At 54.2% G+C, this 27,051-nt stretch overlaps 1 protein-coding gene across 1 annotated transcript in view; it reads right to left on the bottom strand.

The window, feature by feature from the left end:
- LOC134432652 (protein-tyrosine kinase 2-beta-like) overlaps window positions 1-27,051 on the bottom strand; it is a 95,547-nt gene that overhangs the window by 16,195 nt on the left and 52,301 nt on the right. Inside the window, exons 7-20 of the mRNA XM_063181550.1 lie at window positions 25,995-26,049; window positions 19,931-20,071; window positions 18,037-18,111; window positions 17,840-17,941; window positions 15,884-16,001; window positions 14,620-14,659; window positions 14,438-14,484; window positions 14,187-14,240; window positions 11,761-11,858; window positions 10,236-10,320; window positions 9,789-9,889; window positions 5,279-5,394; window positions 1,109-1,209; window positions 921-1,010 (exon numbers count right to left, since the gene is read on the bottom strand). Coding sequence (XP_063037620.1) covers window positions 921-1,010; window positions 1,109-1,209; window positions 5,279-5,394; window positions 9,789-9,889; window positions 10,236-10,320; window positions 11,761-11,858; window positions 14,187-14,240; window positions 14,438-14,484; window positions 14,620-14,659; window positions 15,884-16,001; window positions 17,840-17,941; window positions 18,037-18,111; window positions 19,931-20,071; window positions 25,995-26,049 — 1,223 coding nt within the window. The remainder of the gene's footprint in view (window positions 1-920; window positions 1,011-1,108; window positions 1,210-5,278; window positions 5,395-9,788; window positions 9,890-10,235; window positions 10,321-11,760; window positions 11,859-14,186; window positions 14,241-14,437; window positions 14,485-14,619; window positions 14,660-15,883; window positions 16,002-17,839; window positions 17,942-18,036; window positions 18,112-19,930; window positions 20,072-25,994; window positions 26,050-27,051) is intronic.

Raw genomic sequence — 27,051 nt, 5'->3', positions numbered from 1 at the left:
ATTCTGAATCCTGGGATCCCACGATTCTGAACCCCAGAATCCCCCAATTCTGAATCCCAGGATCCCCCAATTCTGAACCCCAGGATCCCAAATTCTGAACCCCAGGATCACCCAATTCTGAACTCCAGGATCCCCCAATTCTGAACCCCAGAATCCCCCAATTCTGAACCCCAGGATCCCCCAATTCTGAATCCCAGAATCCCCCAACTCTGAATCCCAGAATCCCCCAAATCTGAACCCCAGAATCCCCCAAATCTGAACCCCAAGATCCCCCAATTCTGAATCCTAGAATCCCCCAATTCTGAACCCCAGGATCCCCCAATTCTGAACCCCAGAATCCCCCAATTCTGAACCCCAGAATCCCCCAATTCTGAATCCCAGAATCCCCCAATTCTGAACTCCAGGATCCCCCAATTCTGAACCCCAGAATCCCCCAATTCTGAACCCCAGAATCCCCCAATTCTGAATCCCAGAATCCCCCAACTCTGAATCCCAGAATCCCCCAAATCTGAACCCCAGAATCCCCCAAATCTGAACCCCAAGATCCCCCAATTCTGAATCCTAGAATCCCCCAATTCTGAACCCCAGGATCCCCCAATTCTGAATCCCAGAATCCCCCAATTCTGAACCCCAGAATCTCCCAATTCTGAATCCCAGAGTCCCCCAATTCTGAACCCCAGGATCCCCCAATTCTGAATCCTGGGATCCCACGATTCTGAACCCCCGAATTCCCCAATTCTGAATCCCAGAATTCTGAATCCCAGAATCCCCCAATTCTGAACCCCAGGATCCCCCAATTCTGAACCTCGGAATTCCACAATTCTGAATCCCGGAATTCTGAATCCCAGGATCCCACCCCAAACCCCAATACCCCCCAATTCTGAATCCCGATATCCCGCTATCCCGTTCCCGCCGCTCACCGAACATCCAGACGTCGCTGGCCGTGGTGAAGCGCCGGAAGTTGATGGACTCCGGCGCCATCCACTTGATGGGGAGGCGGGAGATGGAGGCTGGAAGGAGCCGGGAATGATCCCGATCCCACATTTCCCCCGTCCCCGGCCATCCCAAGGGATCCACGGGATCCCAGGTCCCGCGGGGCGGGTCCCACCTTTGTAGTACTCCTCATCCTCGATGTAGCGCGAGAGGCCGAAGTCGCCGAGCTTGACGCACTCCGGGGAGGCCACCAGGATGTTCCGCACGGCGATGTCCCTGCGGTTCGGGATTTGGGATTTGGGATTTGGGATCGCTGGGATTTGGGATTATGAGAATTGGGATAAGGGATTTGGGATAATGGTTTTTGGGATATGGGATAATGGGATAATGGAGGAGCCACCAGGATGTTCCGCACGGCGATGTCCCTGCGGTTCGGGATTTGGGATTTCGGATCCATGGGATATGGGATATGGGATTTGGGATATGGGGTCCATGGTTTTTGGGATATGGGATATGGGATCCATGGGATAATGGGATAATGGAAGAGCCACCAGGATGTTCCGCACGGCGATGTCCCTGAGATTCGGGATTTGGGATCCATTGGGATCCATTGGGATCCATGGGATTTGGGATCCATTGGGATTTGGGATTATGAGAATTGGGATATGGGATAATGGTTTTTGGGATATGGGATAATGGGATAATGGAGGAGCCACCAGGATGTTCCGCACGGCGATGTCCCTGCTGTTCGGGATTTGGGATTTCGGATTTGGGATCCATTGGGATATGGGATCCATGGGATTTGGGATATGGGATAATGGTTTTTGGGATATGGGATAATGGGATAATGGGATAATGGAAGAGCCACCAGGATGTTCCACGCGGCGATGTCCCTGAGATTCGGGATTTGGGATTTGGGATCCATTGGGATTTGGGATTATGAGAATTGGGATATGGGATTTGGGATATGGGATAATGGTTTTTGGGATATGGGATAATGGGATAATGGAGGAGCCACCAGGATGTTCCGCACGGCGATGTCCCTGCGGTTCGGGATTTGGGATTTGGGATTTGGGATCCATTGGGATTTGGGATTATGAGAATTGGGATATGGGATATGGGATAATGGTTTTTGGGATATGGGATAATGGTTTTTGGGATATGGGATATGGGATAATGGAGGAGCCACCAGGATGTTCCGCACGGCGATGTCCCTGCAGTTCGGGATTTGGGATTTCGGATCCATGGGATATGGGATATGGGATTTGGGATAAGGGATCCATGGTTTTTGGGATATGGGATATGGGATCCATGGGATAATGGGATAATGGAAGAGCCACCAGGATGTTCTGCACGGCGATGTCCCTGCGGTTCGGGATTTGGGATTTGGGATTTGGGATTTGGGATCCATTGGGATTTGGGATTATGAGAATTGGGATAAGGGATTTGGGATGTGGGATAATGGTTTTTGGGATACGGGATAATGGGATAATGGAGGAGCCACCAGGATGTTCCACGCGGCGATGTCCCTGCGGTTCGGGATTTGGGATCCGTGGGATTTGGGAATTGGGATATGGGATCCATGGGATTTGGGATCACAGGGATTTGGGATTATGAGAATTGGGATATGGGATTTGGGTTGTGGAGAGGAGTGGCCACCAGGATGTTCCGGACAGCGATGTCCCTGCAATTCGGGATTTGGGATCCGTGGGAAAATGGGATATCGGATATGGGATATGAGTTGTGGGATATGGGACGTGGGATATTGGGATTTGGGATCCATGGGAAAATGGGATAATGGGATTTGGGATATGAGTTGTGGGATGTGGGATATGGGATTTGGGATTTGGGATCCATGGGAAAATGGGATAATGGGATTTGGGATCTGGGATCCATGGGATAATGGGATATCGGATATGGGATAGGGGATAATGGGATATGGGATATTGGGATTTGGGATCCATGGGAAAATGGGATAATGGGATAATGAGATATGGGATATGGGATATGGGATATTGGGATTTGGGATCCATGGGATAATGGGAAAATGGGATTTGGGATATGAGTTGTGGGATATGGGATATGGGATATCGGGATTTGGGATCCATGGGATAATGGGATAATGGGATATGGAATATGGGATATTGGGATTTGGGATCCATGGGAAAATGGGATTTGGGATATGAGTTGTGGGATATGGGATATCGGGATTTGGGATCCATGGGATAATGGGATATCGGATATGGGATAGGGGATAATGGGATATGGGATTTGGGATTTGGGATCCATGGGATAATGGGATAATGGGATATGGGACATGGGATATTGGGATTTGGGATCCATGGGAAAATGGGATAATGGGATTTGGGATATGAGTTGTGGGATATGGGATATTGGGATTTGGGATCCATGGGATAATGGGATATCGGATATGGGATAGGGGATAATGGGATATAGGAATTGGGATTTGGGATCCATGGGATAATGGGATAAGGGAATGTGGGATCCACGGGATATGGGATTATGGGATATGGGATACAGGATATGGGATTTGGGAGCCATGGAATAAGGGAATAAGGGGATTTGGGATGTGGGATAATGGAATATCCAATGGGACGCTGGAGCAATGGGATAACGGCATGTGGGGTATCGGGGCAATGGGATAAGGAGATAAGGAGATAAGGAGATAAGGAGATATGGGAGAGGGGATGTGGGGTATGGGATATGGGAGAATGGGATGTGGGATGTGGAATTTGGGATAATGGAATTTGGGATATGGTTTGTTGGATGGGATAATGGGATATGGGATATGGGATATTTGGGTAATGGGATAATGGGATATTGGGATAATTGGATATTGGGATATTGGGATAATGGGATATTGGGATAATTAGATAATGGGATGGGATGGGATGGGATGGGATGGGATGGGATGGGATGGGATGGGATGGGATGGGATGGGATGGGATGGGATGATGGGATGGGATGGGATGGGATGGGATGGGATGGGATGGGATGGGATGGGATGGGATGGGATGGGATGGGATGGGATGGGGTGGGATGGGATGGGATGGGATGGGATGGGATGGATGCACATGGGACGGAGCAGAGCCCTCACCCCGCCCATGCAGCTCCCAAAGCCTCCACCCCCTTCTCATCCCTGCCCCCACTCCCATCTTCCACCATCCCCCCCATCCATGACCCCGCCTTCCCCCGCCCATCCCGGAACTCCACGGGGCTCCGGCCCCATCCCAAATCCCAAATCCCAAACCTAAATCCCAAATCCCAAATCGCAAATCCCAAATCCCAAACCCCGAATCCCCAATCCCAAATCCCGAATCCCGAATCCCAAATCCCGAATCCCAAATCCCAAACCTCGAATCCCAAATTCCAAGTCCTGAATCCCAAATCCCAAGTCCCGAATCCCAAACCTAAATCCCAAATCCCGAATCCCAAACCTAAATCCCAAATTCCAAATCCCAAATCCCAAATCCCACATCCCGAATCCCAAATCCCGAACCCCAAATCCCCAATCCCAAATCCCGAATCCCAAATCCCGAATCCCGAATCCCGAACCCCGAATCCCAAATTTCAAGTCCCGAATCCCAAATCCCAAACCCCAAATCCCAGATCCCAGATCCCAAATCGCAAATCCCAGATCCCAAACCTAAATCCCAAATCCCGAGTCCCAAATCCCAAATCCCAAATCCCGAGACCCAAATCCCAGATCCTAAATCCCAAATCCCAAACCCCAAATCCCAAATCCTGTATCCCAAATCCCAAACCCCAAATCCCAAATCCCAGATCCTAAATCCCAAATGCCAAACCCCAAACCCAAACCCCAAATCCCAAACCCCAAACCCCAAATCCCAAACCCCAAATCCCAAATCCCAAACCCCGAATCCCAAATCCCAAATCCCAAATCCCAAACCCCAAATCCCAAACCCCGAATCCCAAATCCCAAATCCCAAACCCCAAACCCCAAATCCCAAATCCCAAACCCCAAATCCCAGATCCCAAATCCCAAATCCCAAATCCAAAATCCGGAACCCCAAATCCTGAATCCCGAATCCCAAATCCCAAATCCTGTATCCCAAATCCCAAACCCCAAATCCCAAATCCCAGATCCTAAATCCCAAATGCCAAACCCCAAACCCAAACCCCAAATCCCAAACCCCGAATCCCAAATCCCAAATCCCAAACCCCAAACCCCAAACCCCGAATCCCAAATCCCAAATCCCAAACCCCAAACCCCAAATCCCGAATCCCAAATCCCAAATCCCGAACCCCAAATCCCAAATCCCGAATCCGTGACCCTGAATCCCGAATCCCGGCTCTCGCCCACCTGTGGACGCAGCTGAGGGCCTCCAGGTAGGCCAGGGCCTTGCAGAGCTGCAGCGCGAACAGCACCAGCGTGGGCACGGCCAGAACCGCCCGGTTCTGCTCCAGGTACCGACCCAGCTGCAACGGAACCGCGTCCCAATGGTGTCACACCGGGAACGGCGGCACGCGGCACTCACCGGGATCATCCACGGATCCTGGTCTCACCACCCACAAGGATCCATGGATCCTGGTGTCACCATCCACGAGGGTCCATGGATCCTGTCCTCTCCATCATTCCCACCAGGATCCATGAGGATCCATGGATCCTGTCCTCTCCACCCATGGGGATCCATGGATCCTGTCCTCTCCATCCACGAGGATCCATGGATCCTGGTCTCACCACCCATGAGGATCCATGGATCCTGGTCTCACCACCCATGAGGATCCATGGATCCTGTCCTCTCCATCCATGAGGATCCATGGATCCTGGTCTCACCACCCATGACAATCCATGGATCCTGGTGTCACCATCCATGAGGATCCACGGATCCTGTCCTCTCCATCATTCCCACCAGGATCCATGGATCCTGTCCTCTCCATCCATGAGCATCCATGGATCCTGGTCTCACCACCCATGACAATCCATGGATCCTGGTGTCACCATCCATGAGGATCCACGGATCCTGTCCTCTCCATCATTCCCACCAGGATCCATGGATCCTGTCCTCTCCATCCATGAGCATCCATGGATCCTGGTCTCACCACCCATGACAATCCATGGATCCTGGTGTCACCATCCATGAGGATCCACGGATCCTGTCCTCTCCATCATTCCCACCAGGATCCATGAGGATCCATGGATCCTGGTCTCACCACCCACGAGGATCCATTGATTCTGTCCTCTCCATCCATGAGGATCCATGGATCCTGCTCTCTCCAAAACTCCCACCAGAATCCATGGATTCTGTCCTCTCCATCCATGAGGATCCATGAGTCTCCACAGATCCTGTCCTCTCCATCATTCCCACCAGGATCCATGAGGATCCATGGATCCTGCCCTCTCCATCCATGACAATCCATGATGATCCACGAGTCTCCATGGATCCTGTCCTCTCCATCCATGAGTCTCCATGGATCCTGGTCTCACCATCCATGAGGATCCATGGATCCTGTCCTCTCCATCCATGAGTCTCCATGGATCCTGGTCTCACCATCCATGAGGATCCATGGATCCTGTCCTCTCCATCATTCCCACCAGGATCCATGGACTCTGTCCTCTCCATCCATGAGGATCCATGGATCCTGTCCTCTCCATCATTCCCACCAGGATCCATGGACTCTGTCCTCTCCATCCATGAGGATCCATGGATCCTGGTCTCACCACCCATGAGGATCCATGGATCCTGTCCTCTCCATTCATGAAGATCCATGAGGATCCATGATGATCCATGGATCCTGCCCTGTCCATCATTCCCACAAGGATCCATGGATCCTGTCCTCTCCACCCATGAGGATCCATGAAGATCCATGAGCATCCATGGATTCTGTCCTCACCACCCATGGGGATCCATGGATCCTGGTCTCACCACCCATGAGGATCCACGGATCCTGTCCTCTCCATCCATGAGGATCCATGGATCCTGTCCTCACCACCCACGAGGATCCATGGATCCTGGTCTCACCACCCATGAGGATCCATGAGGATCCATGGACTCTGTCCTCACCACCCATGAGCATCCATGGATCCTGGTCTCACCACCCATGACAATCCATGGATCCTGGTGTCACCATCCATGAGGATCCACGGATCCTGTCCTCTCCATCATTCCCACCAGGATCCATGGAGATCCTTGAGGATCCATGGATCCTGGTCTCACCACCCACGAGGATCCATGGATTCTGTCCTCTCCATCCATGAGGATCCATGGATCCTGCTCTCTCCAAAACTCCCACCAGAATCCATGGATTCTGTCCTCTCCATCCATGAGGATCCATGAGTCTCCACAGATCCTGTCCTCTCCATCATTCCCACCAGGATCCATGAGGATACATGGATCCTGCCCTCTCCATCCATGACAATCCATGATGATCCACGAGTCTCCATGGATCCTGTCCTCTCCATCATTCTCACCAGGATCCACAAGGATCCATGGACTCTGTCCTCTCCATCCATGAGTCTCCATGGATCCTGGTCTCACCATCCATGAGGATCCATGGATCCTGTCCTCTCCATCATTCCCACCAGGATCCATGGACTCTGTCCTCTCCATCCATGAGGATCCATGGATCCTGTCCTCTCCATCATTCCCACCAGGATCCATGAGGATCCACGGATCCTGTCCTCTCCATCCACGAGGATCCATGGAATCTGTCGTCTCCAAAACTCCCACATGGATGCATGCGATGGTGCCCTCTCCATCATTGTCACCTGGACCCGTGAGGATCCATGGATCCTGTCCTCTCCATCTATGAGGATCCATGAAGATCCATGAGCATCCATGGATCCCACTCTGTCCATCCATGAGGATCCATGAGGATCCATGGACTCTGTCCTCTCCACCCATGAGCATCCATGGATGCTGCCCTCTCCATCCATGACAATCCATGAGGATCCACGGATCCTGTCCTCTCCATCCATGAGTCTCCATGGATCCTGGTCTCACCACCCACGAGGATCCATGGATCCTGGTCTCACCATCCATGAGGATCCATGGATCCTGTCCTCTCCATCCATGAGGATCCATGGATCCTGTCCTCTCCATCCATGAGGATCCATGGATCCTGGTCTCACCACCCATGAGGATCCATGGATCCTGGTCTCACCACCCATGAGGATCCATGGACTCTGCCCTCACCACCCATGAGCATCCATGGATCCTGGTCTCACCACCCATGACAATCCATGGATCCTGGTGTCACCATCCATGAGGATCCACGGATCCTGTCCTCTCCATCATTCCCACCAGGATCCATGGATCCTGTCCTCTCCACCCATGAGGATCCATGGATCCTGGTCTCACCACCCATGGGGATCCATGGATCCTGGTCTCACCACCCAGGAGGATCCATGGATCCTGTCCTCTCCATCCATGGGGATCCATGGATTCTGTCCTCTCCACCCATGAGGATCCATGGATCCTGCCCTGTCCATCCATGAGGATCCATGAGGATCCATGAAGATCCATGAAGATCTATGAGGATCCATGGATCCTGCCCTCTCCTTCATTCCCATGAGGATCCATGGATCGTGCCCTCTCCATCCATGAAGATCCATGAGGATCTGTGAGGTTTCATGGATTCTCCCTTCTCCATCCATAAAGATCCATGAGCATCCATGGATCCTGTCCTCTCCACCCATGAGCATCCATGGATCCTGTTCTCACCACCCATGAGGATCCATGGATCCTGTCCTCTCCACCCATGAGCATCCATGGATCCTGTTCTCACCACCCATGGGGATCCATGGATGCTGCCCTCTCCATCCATGACAATCCATGAGTCTCCATGGATTCTGTCCTCTCCATCCATGAGTCTCCATGGATCCTGGTCTCACCATCCATGACGATCCATGGATCCTGTCCTCTCCATCATTCCCACCAGGATCCAGGAGGATCCATGGATCCTGGTCTCACCACCCACGAGGATCCATGGATCCTGGTCTCACCATCCATGAGGATCCATGGATCCTGTCCCCTTCATCCATGAGGATCCATGGATCCTGTCCTCTCCATCCATGAGGATCCATGGATCCTGTCCTCTCCATCCATGAGGATCCATGGATCCTGTCCTCTCCATCCATGAGGATCCATGGATCCTGGTCTCACCACCCACGAGGATCCATGGATCCTGTCCTCTCCATCATTCCCACAAGGATCCATGGATCCCGTCCTCTCCACCCATGAGGATCCATGAAGATCCATGAGCATCCATGGGTCCTACTCTGTCCATCCATGAGGATCCATGAAGATCCATGAAGATCCATGAAGATTCATGAAGATCCATGGATGCTGCCCTCTCCATCCTTGACAATCCATGAGTCTCCACGGATCCTGTCCTCTCCACCCATGAGGATCCATGGATCCTGGTCTCACCATCCAGGAGGATTCATGAAGATCCATGAAGATCCATGAGCATCCATGGATGCTGTCCTCTCCATCCATGAGCATCCATGGATCCCACTCTGTCCATCCATGAGGATCCATGAAGATCCATGAAGATCCATGAGGATCCATGGATCCTGTTCTCTCCATCATTCCCACCAGGATCCATGGATCCTGTCCTCTCCATCCATGAGGATCCATGGATCCTGTCCTCTCCATCATTCCCACCAGGATCCATGGATCTTGTCCTCTCCATCCATGAGGATCCATGGAGATCCACGAGGGTCCATGGATCCTACTCTGTCCATCCATGAAGATCCATGAAGATCCATGAAGATCCATGAAGATCCATGGACCCTGCCCTCTCCACCCATGAGAACGGGATCGGGACCAGGTTTGGGATCAGGAACGGGGTCTCCATGGAGGTCCCACCTCTCCGTAGGGGTAGAGCTCCATGATGATCCAGGTGGGCTCATCCTCGGCGATGCCGATGAGCTTCACGATGTGCGGGTGGTCCAGCTTCTTCATCAGCACTGCGGGGACGGCGGGATCCCCAAAAACAATCTCCATCAGGACCATCAGAATCCCCAAAAAAACCCACCAGGACTCTCAGGATCCCCCAAAAACCCCAAAAGGACCAAAGGAACCTTCAGGATCCCCAAAAAATCTCAGCTGAACCATCAAGATCTCCAAAGAACCCGTCAGGACTTTCAGGATACCAAAAAAAACCTCGGCAGGACCTTCAGGATCTCCCCCAAAACCCAAAAGGACCTTCGGGACCCCAAAAAACTCCACCAGGACCTTCAGGATTCCCAAAAAAACCCCAAAAGGACCCTGAGGAGCCCCAAACCCCCCCGAGATGACGGCCCTGGTGGGTACCGGCTTCGCTGAGGAACTTCTCGCGGTTCTCGGGGCTGCAGTCCTTCTTGCAGGTCTTCACGGCCACCTCGATCTTCTCCCCCTTCTGCCGGGACGGGGACACCGGGAATTGGGGAGGTCGGGATTTGGGGTCGTGGAGAAGGGACGGGTGGTGGGATCTCAGTGGGGTTTGTGAGAAGGGAAGGGTGGTGGGATCTCACCGGGGTTCAGAAGGGAAGGGTGGTGGGATCTCAGTGGGGTTTGTGAGAAGGGAAGGGTGGTGGGATCTCACCAGGGTTGAGAAGAGAAGGGACAGGTGGTGGGATCTCAATGGGGTTCAGAAGGGAAGGGTGGTGGGATCTCACCCAGGTTCAGAAGGGAAGGGAAGGGTGGTGGGATCTCACCAGGGTTCAGAAGGGAAGGGTGGTGGGATCTCACCGGGGTTTGTGAGAAGAGAAGGGAAGGGTGGTGGGATCTCACCGGGGTTCAGAAGGGAAGGGTGGTGGGATCTCAGTGGGGTTTGTGAGAATGGAAGGGTGGTGGGATCTCACTGGGGTTCAGAAGGGAAGGGTGGTGGGATCTCACCAGGGTTTGTGAGAAGGGAAGGGTGGTGGGATCTCAGTGGGGTTGAGAAGGGAAGGGTGGTGGGATCTCACCGGGGTGGAGAAGGGAAGGGTGGTGGGATCTCACCGGGGTTTGTGAGAAGAGAAGGGAAGGGTGGTGGGATCTCAGCGGGGTTCAGAAGGGAAGGGTGGTGGGATCTCAGTGGGGTTTGTGAGAATGGAAGGGTGGTGGGATCTCAGTGGGGTTTGTGAGAATGGAAGGGTGGTGGGATCTCACTGGGGTTCAGAAGGGAAGGGTGGTGGGATCTCAGTGGGGTTTGTGAGAATGGAAGGGTGGTGGGATCTCAATGGGGTTCAGAAGGGAAGGGTGGTGGGATCTCAATGGGGTGGTGTGAGAATGGACAGGTGGTGGGATCTCACCGGGGTTCAGAAGGGAAGGGTGGTGGGATCTCACCGGGGTTTGTGGAGAAGGGACGGGTGGTGGGATCTCACCGGGGTTTGTGGAGAAGGGAAGGGTGGTGGGATCTCAGCGGGGTGGAGAAGGGAAGGGTGGTGGGATCTCACCGGGTTGGAGAAGGGAAGGGAAGGGTGGTGGGATCTCACCAGGGTTTGTGAGAAGGGAAGGGAAGGGTGGTGGGATCTCACCGGGGTTCAGAATGGAAGGGTGGTGGGATCTCACCAGGGTTGAGAAGGGAAGGGTGGTGGGATCTCACCGGGTTGGAGAAGGGAAGGGTGGTGGGATCTCACCAGGTTGGTGTGAGAAGGGAAGGGACGGGTGGTGGGATCTCACCGGGTTGGAGAAGGGAAGGGTGGTGGGATCTCACCAGGGTTTGTGAGAAGGGAAGGGTGGTGGGATCTCACCGGGGTGGTGTGAGAAGGGAAGGGTGGTGGGATCTCACCGGGGTTTGTGAGAAGAGAAGGGACGGGTGGTGGGATCTCACCGGGGTTTGTGAGAAGAGAAGGGACGGGTGGTGGCATCTCACCGGGGTGGTGTAGGTGCCCTCGTAGACCTCTCCGAAGAAGCCTTCGCCCAGGATCCGGCCCAGCGTGACGGCGTCGCGGCTGATCCCGAAGTGCTGGACTGGAACGGGAATGGGGAGGAGATTCCATGATGGTGGAGATCCACCAGGAATGGGCACCTGTGGGTGTCCATGGCCACCGAGGCTCTCGGGCCGTGAGGGTCCAGGAGGATCCGTGAGGATCCATGGATGCTGCTCTCTCCATCCATGAAGATCCATGGGATCTGTGATGATCCATGGATCCTGCCCTCTCCAAAACTCCCACGAGGACCCATCCATCCTGCCCTCTCCATCTGTGAAGGTCCATGAGGATCCAAGAGGATCCATGGATCCTGCTCTCTCCATCCATGAAAATCCATGGATCTTCGTATCTCCAAAACTCCTGCATGGATCCATGGATCCTCCCATCTCCATCCATGAAGGTCCATGAGGATCCATGGATCCTCCCATCTCCACCCATGACGATCCATGAGGATCCATGAGGATCCATGGATCCTGCTCTCTCCATCCATGAAGATCCATGGATCTTCGTATCTCCAGAACTCCTACATGGATCCATGGTTCCTCCCATCTCCATCCATGAAGACCCATGAGGACCCACGGATCCTCCCATCTCCACCCATGAAGATCCATGAGGACCCATGGATCCTCCCATCTCCATCCATGAAGATCCACGAGGATCCGTGAAGATCTGTGGTTCCAAGCATCTCCATCCATGACGATCCATGAGGATCCGTGATGATCCGTGGATCTTGCCTTCTCCATCCATGAAGATCCATGGATCTTCGTATCTCCAAAACTTCTACATGAACCCATTGTTCCTCCCATCTCCATCCATGAAGATCCACGAGGATCCGTGAAGATCTGTGGTTCCAAGCATCTCCATCCATGACGATCCATGAGGATCCAGGAGGATCCGTGATGATCTGTGGATCCTGCCTTCTCCATCTATGAGGATCCACAGATCCTCCCATCTCCTGCATGGATCCATGGTTCCTCCCATCTCCATCCATGAAGACCCATGAGGACCCATGGATCCTCCCATCTCCATCCATTAGGATCCATGAGGATCCATGAGGATCCGTGGATCCTGCCTTCTCCATCTATGAGGACCCGTGGATCCTCCCATCTCCATCCATGACGATCCATGAGGATCTGTGATGATCTGTGGATCCTGCCTTCTCCATCTATGAGGATCCACAGATCCTCCCATCTCCTACATGGATCCATGGTTCCTCCCATCTCCATCCATGAAGAACCACGAGGACCCATGGATCCTCCCATCTCCATCCATGAAGATCCATGGATCTTCGTATCTCCAAAACTCCTACATGGATCCATGGTTCCTCCCATCTCCATCCATGAAGATCCATGAGGACCCACGGATCCTCCCATCTCCACCCATGACGATCCACGAGGATCCGTGAAGATCTGTGGTTCCAAGCATCTCCATCCATGACGATCCATGAGGATCCAGGAGGATCCGTGAAGATCTGTGGATCCTGCCCTCTCCATCGATGAGGATCCACGGATCCTCCCATCTCCTGCATGGATCCATGGTTCCTCCCATCTCCATCCATGAAGATCCATGAGGACCCACGGATCCTCCCATCTCCATCCATGATGATCCATGAGGATCCGTGATGATCTGTGGATCCTGCCTTCTCCATCGATGAGGATCCACGGATCCTCCCATCTCCTACATGGATCCATGGTTCCTCCCATCTCCATCCATGAAGAACCATGAGGACCCATGGATCCTGCCGTCTCCATCCATGAAGAACCATGAGGACCCATGGATCCTGCCGTCTCCATCCATGAAGATCCATGAAGATCCCTGACAATCCATGGATGCTGCCCTCTCCAACCATGAGGATCCGTAAGAATCCATGGATCCTCCCATCTCCATCCATGAAGATCCATGAGGACCCGTGAAGATCTGTGGCTCCACACATCTCCATCCATGATGATCCATGAAGGTCCATGAGGATCCATCGATCCTGCCTTCTCCATCTATGAGGATCCACGGATCCTCCCATCTCCTACATGGATCCATGGATCCTCCCATCTCCATCCATGAAGATCCATGAGGATCCGTGAAGATCTGTGGCTCCATGCATCTCCATCCATGAAGATCCATGAGGACCCGTGGATCCTGCCCTCTCCATCCATGACGATCCATGAGGATCCGTGATGATCCGTGGATCCTGCCTTCTCCATCCATGAGGATCCACGGATCCTCCCACCTCCATCATCCCGAGCATCCATGGATCCTGCCCTCTCCATCATCCCAGCTCCTCCAGGACCTCCTGAGAGCTTTGGTGAGCCTGGGACGGGAATTTGGGATGGGCAGGAGGAGCTGCTGGAGAACCCCCACGGGAATCACCTACTTCCAGATCTCGGCCGCGAGGACTCGTCCAGGATTTCCGCGTAGATTTCCGAATCTGGGGGGAAAAAACGGGACGCGGGGATGGGATCAGGAAGCTTGGTGGTCCTCCAGCATCTCCAGAGGGTCTGGTGCTCCCTCAGGATGCTTGGATGCATCCCGACCCTCTGGAGAAGATCTGGGGGTGGCCAGAATTCCTGAATCCCGCACGGAACGTGTCCCGGACCGGGATGGTGGGGACGGGGAGACACTCACCGCCGCTGACGCTGTGGGACAGCGTGGAGAACCTCTCGCCGAGATTCCTGAGGGTGGGAACGGGGTCAGGGAGCGGGATGGAGATCGGGGATGGAGATCGCGGATGGGGACGGGGGTGGGGAGCGGAGTCCCGACCCCGTCACGGGAACAGGAATCCCGGGAAAAGGGGCGGGGTCACTCACGGGGCCGGGATCTGCGGGAGGCTGATCCTCTTCTCACGGTCTGCGGGGAGGACGGGGAAAGGTCCCATCCCACCCCAAGCACATCCCAATCCCATCACAACCACATCACAATCCCATCCCATGGATCCCATCCCAATCCCATCCCAATCCCATCCCATCCCATCCCAATCCCATCCCATGGATCCCATCCCAATCCCATCCCAATCCCATCCCATCCCATCCCAATCCCATCCCATCCCATCCCATCCCATCCCATCCCATCCCATCCCAATCCCATCCCATTCCCATCCCATCCCATCCCATCCCATCCCATCCCATTCCCATCCCATTCCATCCCATTCCCACCCCAATCCCATCCCAATCCCATCCCAATCCCATCCCATTTCATCCCATTCCCACCCCAATCCCATCCCCATCCCTATCCCATCCCCATCCCAATCCCATCCCAATCCCATCCCAATCCCATCCCAATCCCATCCCATCCCATCCCATGGATTCCATCCCATCCCATCCCATCCCATTCCATCCCATCCCATGGATCCCATCCCATCCCATGGATCCTATCCCATGGATGCCATCCCATCCCATGGATTCCATCCCATCGATCCCATCCCAATCCCATCCCATGGATCTCATCCCATGGATCCCATCCAGTGGATTGCATCCCATCCTGTCTCATCCCATTTCAATCCCATCCCATGGATCCCATCCCATTCCTTTATCCCGTTATCCCATTCCATCCCAATCCCATCCCATGATCCCACCCCATTATCCCAATCAATTGATTCCATCCCATTGATCTCATCCCATTCCATGCCATGGATCCCATGCCCTGGATCTCATCCCATCTGATGGATCTTATCTCATCCCATCCCATCCCATCCCATCCCATCTCCTGGATCCCATCCCATCCTGTCCCATGAACCCCATCCCATCCCATCCCATCCCATCCCATCCCATCCCATCCCATCCCATCCCATCCCATCCCATCCCATCCCATCCCATCCCATCCCATCCCCCCATGGATCCCACCCCATTATCCCATCTCCTTGATCCCATCCTATTGATCCCATTATCCCATCATCCCATTACCCCATTATCCCATCCTCCCATTATCCCATTATTCCACCCCATCTCCATCCTTTCTCTTCATCCAATTATCCCATTATCCAATCCCCTGGGTGCCACCCCATGGATCCCATCCCATTATCCCATTATCCCATTACCCCATTATCCCACGGATCCCACCCCGCCCCATTCCCACCTTTCCTGGGGAAGGCGATGAGCGACGTCTCGGTGCCCCCCTGGAGCCGGCAGTACCCGTCGATGAGGTCGGCCATGTTCTCCGCCTCGGCCAGCGACGACGTCCGGATCGACAGCGACTGGGAATGCCGGGATGGGAACACGGGATCGGGGTCACCCCTTCTCCCCAGTGCCATCCCACCCATCCCATGGATCGGGATCACCCCTTCTGCCCAGTGCCATCCCACCCATCCCATGGATCGGGGTCATCCCTTCACCCCATTCCCATCCCATGGATCGGGGTCACCCCTTCTGCCCGATCCCATCCTGGCATCCCATGGATCGGGGTCACCCCTTCACCCCGATCCCATCCCGCCCATCCCATGGATCGGGGTCACCCCTTCTGCCCAATCCCATCCCACCCATCCCATGGATCGGGGTCACCCCTTCACCCCGATCCCATCCATCCCATCCCATGGATCGGGGTCACCCCTTCACCCCGATCCCATCCCATCCCATGGATCGGGGTCACCCCTTCTGCCCCATCCATCCCATGGATCGGGGTCACCCCTTCTACCCAATCCCATCCTGGCATCCCATGGATCGGGGTCACCCCTTGTCCCTGATCCCATCCCATGGATCGGGGTCACCCCTTCACCCCGATCCCATCCCACCCATCCCATGGATCAGGGTCACCCCTTCTCCCCAATCCCATCCCACCCATCCCATGGATCGGGGTCACCCCTTCTCCCCGATCCCATCCCACCCATCCCATGGATCAGGGTCACCCCTTCTCCCAAATCCCATCCCATGGGTCAGGGTCTCCGCTTCTCCCCAGTCCCAATTTTCCATAACCACCCCTCCCAGAATTCCATGATCCCCAAGATAACACCCAAGATATGGGATATGGGAATATGGGATATGGGATGTGGGATATGGGATATGGGATATGGGATGTGGGATAGGGGATATGGGATGTGGGATATGGGATATGGGATGTGGGATATGGGATGTGGGATATGGGATGTGGGATAGGGGATGTGGGATGTGGGATGTGGGATATGGGATGTGGGATATGGGATGTGGAATATGGTATATGGGATGTGGGATATGGGATATGGGATGTGGGATGTGGGATGTGGGATATGGGATATGGGATGTGGGATATGGGATATGGGATGTGGGATATGGGATGTGGGATATGGGATATGGGATGTGGGATATGGGATAGGGGATACGGGATATGGGAGAGGGGATAGGGGATGTGGGATATGGGATGTGGGATATGGGATATGGAATATGGGATATGGGATGTGGGATGTGGGATATGGGATATGGGATGTGGGATATGGGATGTGGGATGTGGGATATGGGATGTGGGATATGGGATAGGGGACAGGGAACGTGGGATATGGGATATGGGATGTGGGATATGGGATAGGGGATGTGGGATATGGGATGTGGGATGTGGGATATGGGATGTGGGATGTGGGCTATGGGATATGGGATGTGGGATGTGGGATATGGGATATGGCATATGGCATATGAGATATAGGATGTGGGATATGGGATATGGGATGTGGGATATGGGATGTGGGATGTGGGATATGGGATGTGGGATATGGGATAGGGGATGTGGGATATGGGATATGGAATATGGGATATGGGATGTGGGATATGGGATATGGGCTGTGGGATATGGGATGTGGGATATGGGATAGAGGACAGGGAATGTGGGATATGGGATATGGGATAGGGGATAGGGGATAGGGGATAAGGGATATGGGATGTGGGATGTGGGATAGTGGATGTGGTTTGTGGGATATGGGATAGGGGATAGGGGCTATGGGATGTGGGATATGGGATATGGGATGTGGGATATGGGAAGTGGGATATGGGATGTGGGATATGGGACAGGGAATGTGGGATATGGAATATGGGCTGTGGCATTCCCAGGAATTCTCTCCCAGCTCCTCACCTGGGGGGTCCCGCTCAGCCCCAGCTGCAGCAGGGCCTGCCCGTCCTCTGTGGTGGAGCACCGGATGGATTTGATATCCCGGAATTCCGCCAGGCAGGTGGGCTGGGAAGGGGGGTATTAATCAGGAATTCCATCCGTGGGAGGTTTCACCCCTGACCCTGAGGGGGCAGTTCCCAGTTCCCAGCTGGAATTCCCACCTTGGTGTCCGTGCTGGTCACCTGGCGGATGCCCTTGGGGCCGATCACCAGGTCCACGGTGATGTTCCATCCTTGCTGGGGGCAGCAGGAGCCGGGACAGGGATTTGGGATGAGTGGCATTTCCAAAGGTCAGGTCACATCCCATCCCATCCCATCCCATCCCATCCCATCCCATCCCATCCCATCCCATCCCATCCCATCCCATCCCATCCCATCCCATCCCATCCCATCCCATATTCCATCCCATTTCAGCCCATCCTATCCTATATCCCATTCCCACCTAAGTCCCCCCCACCTCATCCCATATCCCCTATCCCCTATCCCATATCCCATATCCCACATCCCATATCCCATATCCCATATCCCATATCCCATATTCCACATGCCATATCCCATATCCCACATCCCCTATCCCATATCCCACATCCCATATCACATTATTCCATATCCCTTTATCTCATTATTCCATATCCCTTTATCCCATTATCCCATTAATCACAACATTCCATTATCCCATTATCCCATATTCCATTATGCCATATCCCACATCCCATATCCCAAATCCCCTTGTACCTTATCCCATATCCCATACCCCATATCCAATTACCCCATTATCCCACGGATCCCAAATCCCAGGGACACCGCCATCAGGAACATCCTGGTGGCCTCTCCTCTCCATATCCCACACCCCATATCCCACACCCCATATCCCACATCCCATATCCCATATCCCATATCCCCTGTCCCATATCCAATATCCCATATCCCATATCCCATATCCCCTACCCCATATCCCCCATATCCCATATCCCCCAACCTATTATTCCATATCCCTTTATCCCTTTATCCCATTATAACAACATTCTATTATCCCATGATTCCATTATGGGATAATGGGATAATGGAATGTCATGATAATGGCATATCTTATTATTCCATTATCCCATATCCCGTATCCCATTATGCCATATCCCAAATCCCCTTCTATCATATCCCATATCCCAATTCCCATTACCCTGATATCCCATGGATCCCAAATGCCAGGGACATCGCTATCAGGAACATCCTGGTGGCATCTCCTCTCCATATCCCATATCCCACATCCCATATCCCTTTACCCCATTATCCCGCATCCCACATCCCACATCCCATATCCCATATCCCACATCCCATATCCCACATCCCACATCCCATATCCCACATCCCACATCCCATATCCCATATCCCACATCCCATATCCCACATCCCACATCCCACATCCCACATCCCATATCCCACATCCCACATCCCACATCCCACATCCCACATCCCACATCCCACATCCCATATCCCCTATCCCACATCACACATCCCCTATCCCACATCCCATCTCCCATATCCCACATCCCATATCCCATACCCCATATCCCATATCCCATATCCCATATCCCACATCCCGCATCCCAAATCCCACATCCCATATCCCACATCCCATATCCCATATCCCATATCCCACATCCCATATCCCACATCCCATATCCCATATCCCATATCCCATATCCCACATCACGCATCCCAAATCCCACATCCCATATCCCACATCCCACATCCCACATCCCACATCCCATATCCCACATCCCACATCCCACATCCCCTATCCCACATCCCATATCCCATATCCCACATCCCCTATCCCCTATCTCTTATCCCACATCCCACATCCCACATCCCACATCCCACATCCCACATCCCACATCCCACATCCCATATCCCATATCCCACATCCCATATCCCATATCCCATATCCCACATCCCCTATCCCCTATCTCTTATCCCACATCCCACATCCCACATCCCACATCCCACATCCCATATCCCACATCCCAAATCCCGTATCCCATTTCCGGTCACTCACGACGAGCTGGCATCGGAAGTTCTCCTGGTCAATGGGGGCAAAGGTGCTCAGGGTGTGCAGGAATTTCAGGATGCACTCCTCCTCCCGCAGCAGCGCATACTGCTGGAACGTCTGCTGGATCATCTTCCGCAGCTGCCGTGGCTGACGGGACAACACCGGGATGGACAACGTGTTGGGAACGGGAACGCCGGGATTGGGGTGGGATATGGGAATGGGGCATTGGATACAGGAATGGTGGGATGGACACGGTGTTGGGTTTGGGAACACTGGGATGGAAGCGGTGTTGGATACGGATACAGGAATTTGGGAACAGTGGGATGGACACAGTGCTGGGTTTGGGAACGCTGGGATGGAGGCGGTGTGGGGTACGGGAATGCCTGGATGGACACAGTGTTGGGTTTGGGAACGCTGGGATGGACATGATGTGGGGTTTGGGAACTCCGGGATGGACACAGTGTTGGATATGGGAAAGGTGGGATGGACACAATGTGGGGTTTGGGAACTCTGGGATGGACACAGTGTTGGATATGGGAACAGGGCATTGGGTTTAGAACAGCAGGATGGACACGGTGTTGGATATGGGAACAGGGCATTGGGTTTGGGAACTCTGGGATGGACACGGTGTTGGATATGGGAACAGTGCATTGGGTTTGGGAACTCTGGGATGGACACGGTGTTGGATATGGGAACAGGGCATTGGGTTTAGGAACTCTGGGATGGACACAGTGTTGGATATGGGAACAGGGCATTGGGTTTAGGAACTCTGGGATGGACATGGTGTTGGATATGGGAACAGGGCATTGGGTTTAGAACAGCAGGATGGACACGGTGTTGGGTTTAGGAACACTGGGATGGGGCCAGTGTGGGATACGGGACCACTGGGATTGGAGTGGTGTTGGGATATGGGAATGGGGCATTGGATATGGAAATAGTGGGATGGACACAGTGTTGGGTTTGGGAATGCCACGACTGGGGTAGGGTGGGGTATGGGAAAGCTGGGATCGAGGTGGAGTTGGGATATGGGAACGGGGTGTTGGATTTGGGAATAGCGGGATGGACACAGTGTTGGGTTTGGGAACGCCACAGTAGAGGTGGTGTGGGGTAGGGAAACAGGGTATTGGATACGGGAATGGTGGGATGGACACGGTGTTGGATATGGGAACACTGGGATTGGAGCGGTATGGGATAAGGGAACACTGGGATGGGCGCTGCTGGAACATCCGCTGGATCATCTTCCGCAGCTGCCACGGCTGACAGGACAACACCGGGACACCAGGATTTGGAATGGGAACGGGAACAACAGGATTGGGGTGGGATATGGGAACGGGACATTGGATATGGGAACGGCAGGATGGACACGGTGTTGGGTTTGGAAACGCTGGGATGGAGGCGGTGTGGGGTACAGGAAATCTGGGATGGGTCCAGTGATGGATTTGGGAACGGCAGGATGGACACGGTGTTGGGTTTGGGACCACCAGGATAGGGGTGGAGTGGGGCATGGGAACACCAGGATAGGTGTTCGGGAATAGTGGGATGGGCACGGTGTTGGATATGGGAATGGGCCATTGGATATGGGAACAGTGGGATGGACACGGTGTTGGGTTTGGGAACACTGAGATGGAGGCAGTGTTGGATATGGGAGTGGGGCATTGGACATGAGAACGGCAGGATGGACATGGTGTTGGGTTTGGGAATGCTGGGATTGGGGTGCTGTGGGGTACAGGAACACCAGGATCGGGGTGGGGTATGGGAATATTGAGATGGACACGGTGTTGGATATGGGAGCACCAGAATTGGGGTGGGGTGGGGTATGGGAATATTGAGATGGACACGGTGTTGGATATGGGATCACCAGAATTGGGGTGGGGTGGGGCACGGGATCACTGGGATGGGGGCGGTGTGGATATGAGAATAGAGGGTTGGATATGGGAACGGTGGGATGGACACGGTGCTGGGATTGGGAACACCGGGATGGGGATGGGGTGGGATATGGGAACGGGACGTTGGATATGGGAATGGTGGGATGGACACGGTGTTGGGATTGGGAATGCTGGGATTGGGGTGCTGTGGGGTACGGGAACACCAGGATCGGGGTGGGGTATGGGAATATTGAGATGGACACGGTGTTGGATATGGGAGCACCAGAATTGGGGTGGGGTGGGGTATGGGAATATTGAGATGGACACGGTGTTGGATATGGGAGCACCAGAATTGGGGTGGGGTGGGGCACGGGATCACTGGGATGGGGGCGGTGTGGATATGAGAATAGAGGGTTGGATATGGGAACGGTGGGATGGACACGGTGCTGGGATTGGGAACACCGGGATCAGAGCAGATTAGGGTATGGGAACACCAGGATGGGGATGGGGTGGGATATGGGAACGGGACATTGGACATGGGAACGGCAGGATGGACATGGTGTTGGGTTTGGGAATGCTGGGATTGGGGTGCTGTGGGGTACGGGAACACCAGGATCGGGGTGGGGTGGGGTATGGGAATATCGAGATGGACACGGTGTTGGATATGGGATCACCAGAATTGGGGTGGGGTGGGATCACTGGGATGGGGGCGGTGTGGATATGAGAATAGAGGGTTGGGTATGGGAACAGTGGGATGGACACGGTGCGGGGATTGGAAACACCGGGATGGGGATGGGGTGGGATATGGGAACGGGACGTTGGATATGGGAATGGTGGGATGGACACGGTGTTGGGTTTGGGAATGCTGGGATTGGGGTGCTGTGGGGTACGGGAACACCAGGATCGGGGTGGGGTATGGGAATATCGAGATGGACACGGTGTTGGATATGGGAGCACCAGAATTGGGGTGGGGTGGGGCACGGGATCACTGGGATGGGGCGGTGTGGATATGAGAATAGAGGGTTGGATATGGGAATGGTGGGATGGACACGGTGCTGGGATTGGGAACACCGGGATCAGAGCAGATTAGGGTATGGGAACACCGGGATGGGGATGGGGTGGGATATGGGAACGGGGCGTTGGATATGGGAACGGTGGGATGGACACGGTGTTGGGTTTGGGAATGCCGGGATAGACACAGTGTTGGATATAGGAACGGTGGGATGGACACGGTGCTGGGATTGGGAATGCCGGAATCAGAGCAGATTAGGGTATGGGAACACCAGGACGGGGATGGGGTGGGATATGGGAACGGGACATTGGATATGGGAACGGTGGGATGGATACGGTGTTGGGTTTGGGAATGCCGGGATAGACACAGTGTTGGATACGGGAACACCAGGATGGGGACGATGTGGTCTATGGGAACACCAGGATGGGGACAGTGTCACATATGGGAACACCAGGATGGGGACAGTGTCAGATATGGGAACACCGGGGTGGAGGTGGTGCGGGGTACAGGAACAGGGTGTTGGATTTGGGAACAGCAGGATGGACACGGTGTCGGACACAGGGACACCAGGATGAGGGCAGTGTGGGATATGGAAACAGCGGCATGGGGACGAGGTGGTCTGTGGGAACACCAGGATGGGGACAGTGTCAGATATGGGAACACCAGGATGGGGACAGTGTCAGATATGGGAACACCGGGATGGGGGTGGTGGGGGGTACAGGAACACTGGGATGGGGACAGTGTCAGATATGGGAACACCGGGATGGGGACAAGGTGGTCTGTGGGAACACCAGGATGGGGACAGTGTCAGATATGGGAACACCGGGATGGGGACAGTGTCAGATATGGGAACACCGGGATGGGGACAGTGCCAGATATGGGAACACCAGGATGGGGGTGGTGTGGGCTACAGGAACATCGGGATCAGGGCAGCGGAGGGTACGGGAACACCGGGATGGAGGTGGAGTGGAGTATGGGAATGCCGGGGTGGGGGTGGCGTTGGAAATGGGAACAGCAGGATGGACACGGTGTTGGGTTTGGGAACACTGGGATCAAGGCAGGGTGGGGCACAGGAACACTGGGGTGGAGGTGGGGTGGGGTACAGGAACAGGGTGTTGGATTTGGGAACAGCAGGATGGACACGGTGTCGGACACAGGAACACCAGGATGAGGGCGGTGTGGGATATGGAAACAGCGGCATGGGGACGAGGTGGTCTGTGGGAACACGAGGATGGGGACAGTGCCAGATATGGGAACACCGGGATGGGGACAGTGTCAGATATGGGAACACCGGGATGGGGACAAGGTGGTCTATGGGAACACCGGGATGGGGACGGTGTCAGATATGGGAACACCGGGGTGGGGACAGTGTCAGATATGGGAACACCGGGATGGGGACAGTGTCAGATATGGGAACACCGGGATGGGGACAAGGTGGTCTATGGGAACACCAGGATGGGGACAGTGTCAGATACGGGAACACCGGGGTGGAGGTGGGGTGGGGTACAGGAACAGGGTGTTGGGTTTGGGAACAGCAGGATGGACACGGTGTCGGACACAGGGACACCAGGATGAGGGCGGTGTGGGATATGGAAACAGCGGCATGGGGACGATGTGGTCTGTGGGAACACCAGGATGGGGACAGTGTCAGATATGGGAACACCAGGATGGGGGTGGTGGGGGGTACAGGAACATCTGGATGGGGACAGTGTAGGGTACCAGAACATTCCCACGGTGTTGGGCATGGGAACACCAGGATGGACATGATGTAGGACACGGGAACACCAGGATGGACAAGGTGTTGGGTATGGGAACACCAGGATGGACACGGTGTTGGGTATGGGAACACCAGGATGGACAAGGTGTTGGGTATGGGAACACCAGGATGGACTTGGACACACAGACATGGGAGCCGGGGTGGGGATAGGGACACGGGGACATGGGGACGCATTTGGACACGGGGACACACAGGGACACACGGACACACAGAGGGACACACAGGGACACATAGACACACAGGGACACACAGATACAGATAGACACACAGACACAGATGGACACATGGACACACACGGACACACAGAGGGACACACACGGACACACAGGGGCACACAGGGACACAGAGACACACAGAGGGACACACAGGGACACACGGACACACACTGGGGCAAACAGATACAGATGGACACACAGACACAGATGGACACACGGACACACAAGGAGACCTAGATCCACGGACACACGGACACACAAGGACACAGGGACACACATGGACACACTGACACAAGGACACACGGATGCACATGGACACACACAGGGAAACACACAGGGACACACAGACACGTGGACACACACAAATGCACGAACACAGATGGACACATGGACGCACAGACACACACAGGGACACACGGACGCACATGGACACACGTGGACACACACAGGGACACACGGACACGTGGACACAGACACACAGGGACACACGTGGACACACAGGGACACATGGACACACAGGGACACACAGGGACATACAGGGACACACATGGACACACAGACACACACACATGGACACACACAGGGACACACGTGGACACAGAGGGACACAGACGCATACTGACACACAAGCACACATGGACACACATGGACACACACAGGGACACACAGACACACATGGACACATGGATACACATCTACACACCGGCACACGGACACACATGGACACACTGACACACATGGACACACAGACACACATGGACACACAGACACAGGGACACACAGAGGGACACAGACACACAGTGACACACACGGACACATACAGGGACACACAAGGACACACGGACACACACGGACACACGGACACACACGGACACATGGACACACAAGGAGATGCGGACACGGGTACACAGGTACGCGAACACATGGATACACAGGGACACACATGGACACGGACACACGGACACACAGACACACAGGGACACACACACACATGGAGACTCACATGGACACACGGACACCTGGACACCTGGACACGCAGGGGCGTGGTCACACACGGACACACAGGGACACACACACACACGGAGACTCACATGGACACATGGACACCTGGACACACGGACACCTGGACACCTGGACACGCAGGGGCGTGGTCACACGCGTCCCAGGTGTCACAGCCGTGCCACACCCAGGTGTCCCTCACCTTGAGGTTCTCCAGCATCTGGCTGGGGAAGAAGAGGTCCAGCCCCACCTCCTTCCTGCGGGGGACAGAGAATGGCGGGAATGTCAGCGGGAACTGCCAGAACAGCTGGGAGGAGATGAGCGAGGATGAGGAGGATGAGGAGAGGAGTGAGGATGAGGAGGATGAGGAAGATGAGGAGGATGAGGAGATGAGTGAGGATGAGGAGGATGAGAAGCATCAGGAGGATGAGGAGAATGAGGAAGATGAGGAGGATGAGGAGCTGCAGGAGGATGATGAAGATGCGGAGGATGAAGAGTAGCAGGAGACTGAGGAGGATGAGGAGGATGAGGAGGATGAGGAAGATGAGGAGGATGAGGAGGATGAGGAGGATGAGGAGACAAGGGAGGATGAGGGGTAGGAGGAGAATGAGGAGGAAGATAAGGAACATGAGGAGGATGGTGAAGATGAGGAGGATGAGGAGTAACAGGAGGAGGATGAGGAGGATGAGGAGTAACAGGAGGATGAGGAGAATGAGGAAGATGACGAGGATGAGGAGGATGAGGAAGATGAGGGAGGATGAGGAAAATGAGGAGCGTCGGGAGGATGAGGGGTAGGAGGAGAATGAGGAGGAAGATAAGGAACGTGTGGAGGATGATGAAGATGAGGAGGATGAGGAGTAAGAGGAGGAGGATGAGGAGCATCAGGAGGATGAGGAGGATGAGGAGTAGCAGGAGGAGGATGAGGAGGAAGATAAAGAAGATGAGGAGGATGAGGAGGATGAGGAGAATGAGGAGTAGCAGGAGGAAGATAAGGAGGATGAGGAGCAGCAGGAGAATGAGGAGGATGAAGAGGATGAGGAGCATCAGGAGCATCAGGAGGATGGTGAAGATGAGGAGAGTGAGGAGGATGATGAGGATGAGGAGGATGAGGAGGATGAGGAGGATGAGGAGATGCAGTAGGACGAGGAGGAAGATAAGGAAGATGAGGATGAGGAACTGCAGGATGACAAAGATGAGGAGGAAGAGGAGGATGAGGAGGATGAGGAATTGCAGGATGAGGAGTGAGGAGTAGCGGGAGG

Source organism: Melospiza melodia (genome assembly GCF_035770615.1).
Source record: "Melospiza melodia melodia isolate bMelMel2 chromosome 3 unlocalized genomic scaffold, bMelMel2.pri SUPER_3_unloc_4, whole genome shotgun sequence".
NCBI classification, from domain to species: Eukaryota; Metazoa; Chordata; class Aves; order Passeriformes; family Passerellidae; genus Melospiza; species Melospiza melodia.
This window is presented reverse-complemented; position numbering and strand designations above follow the sequence as displayed.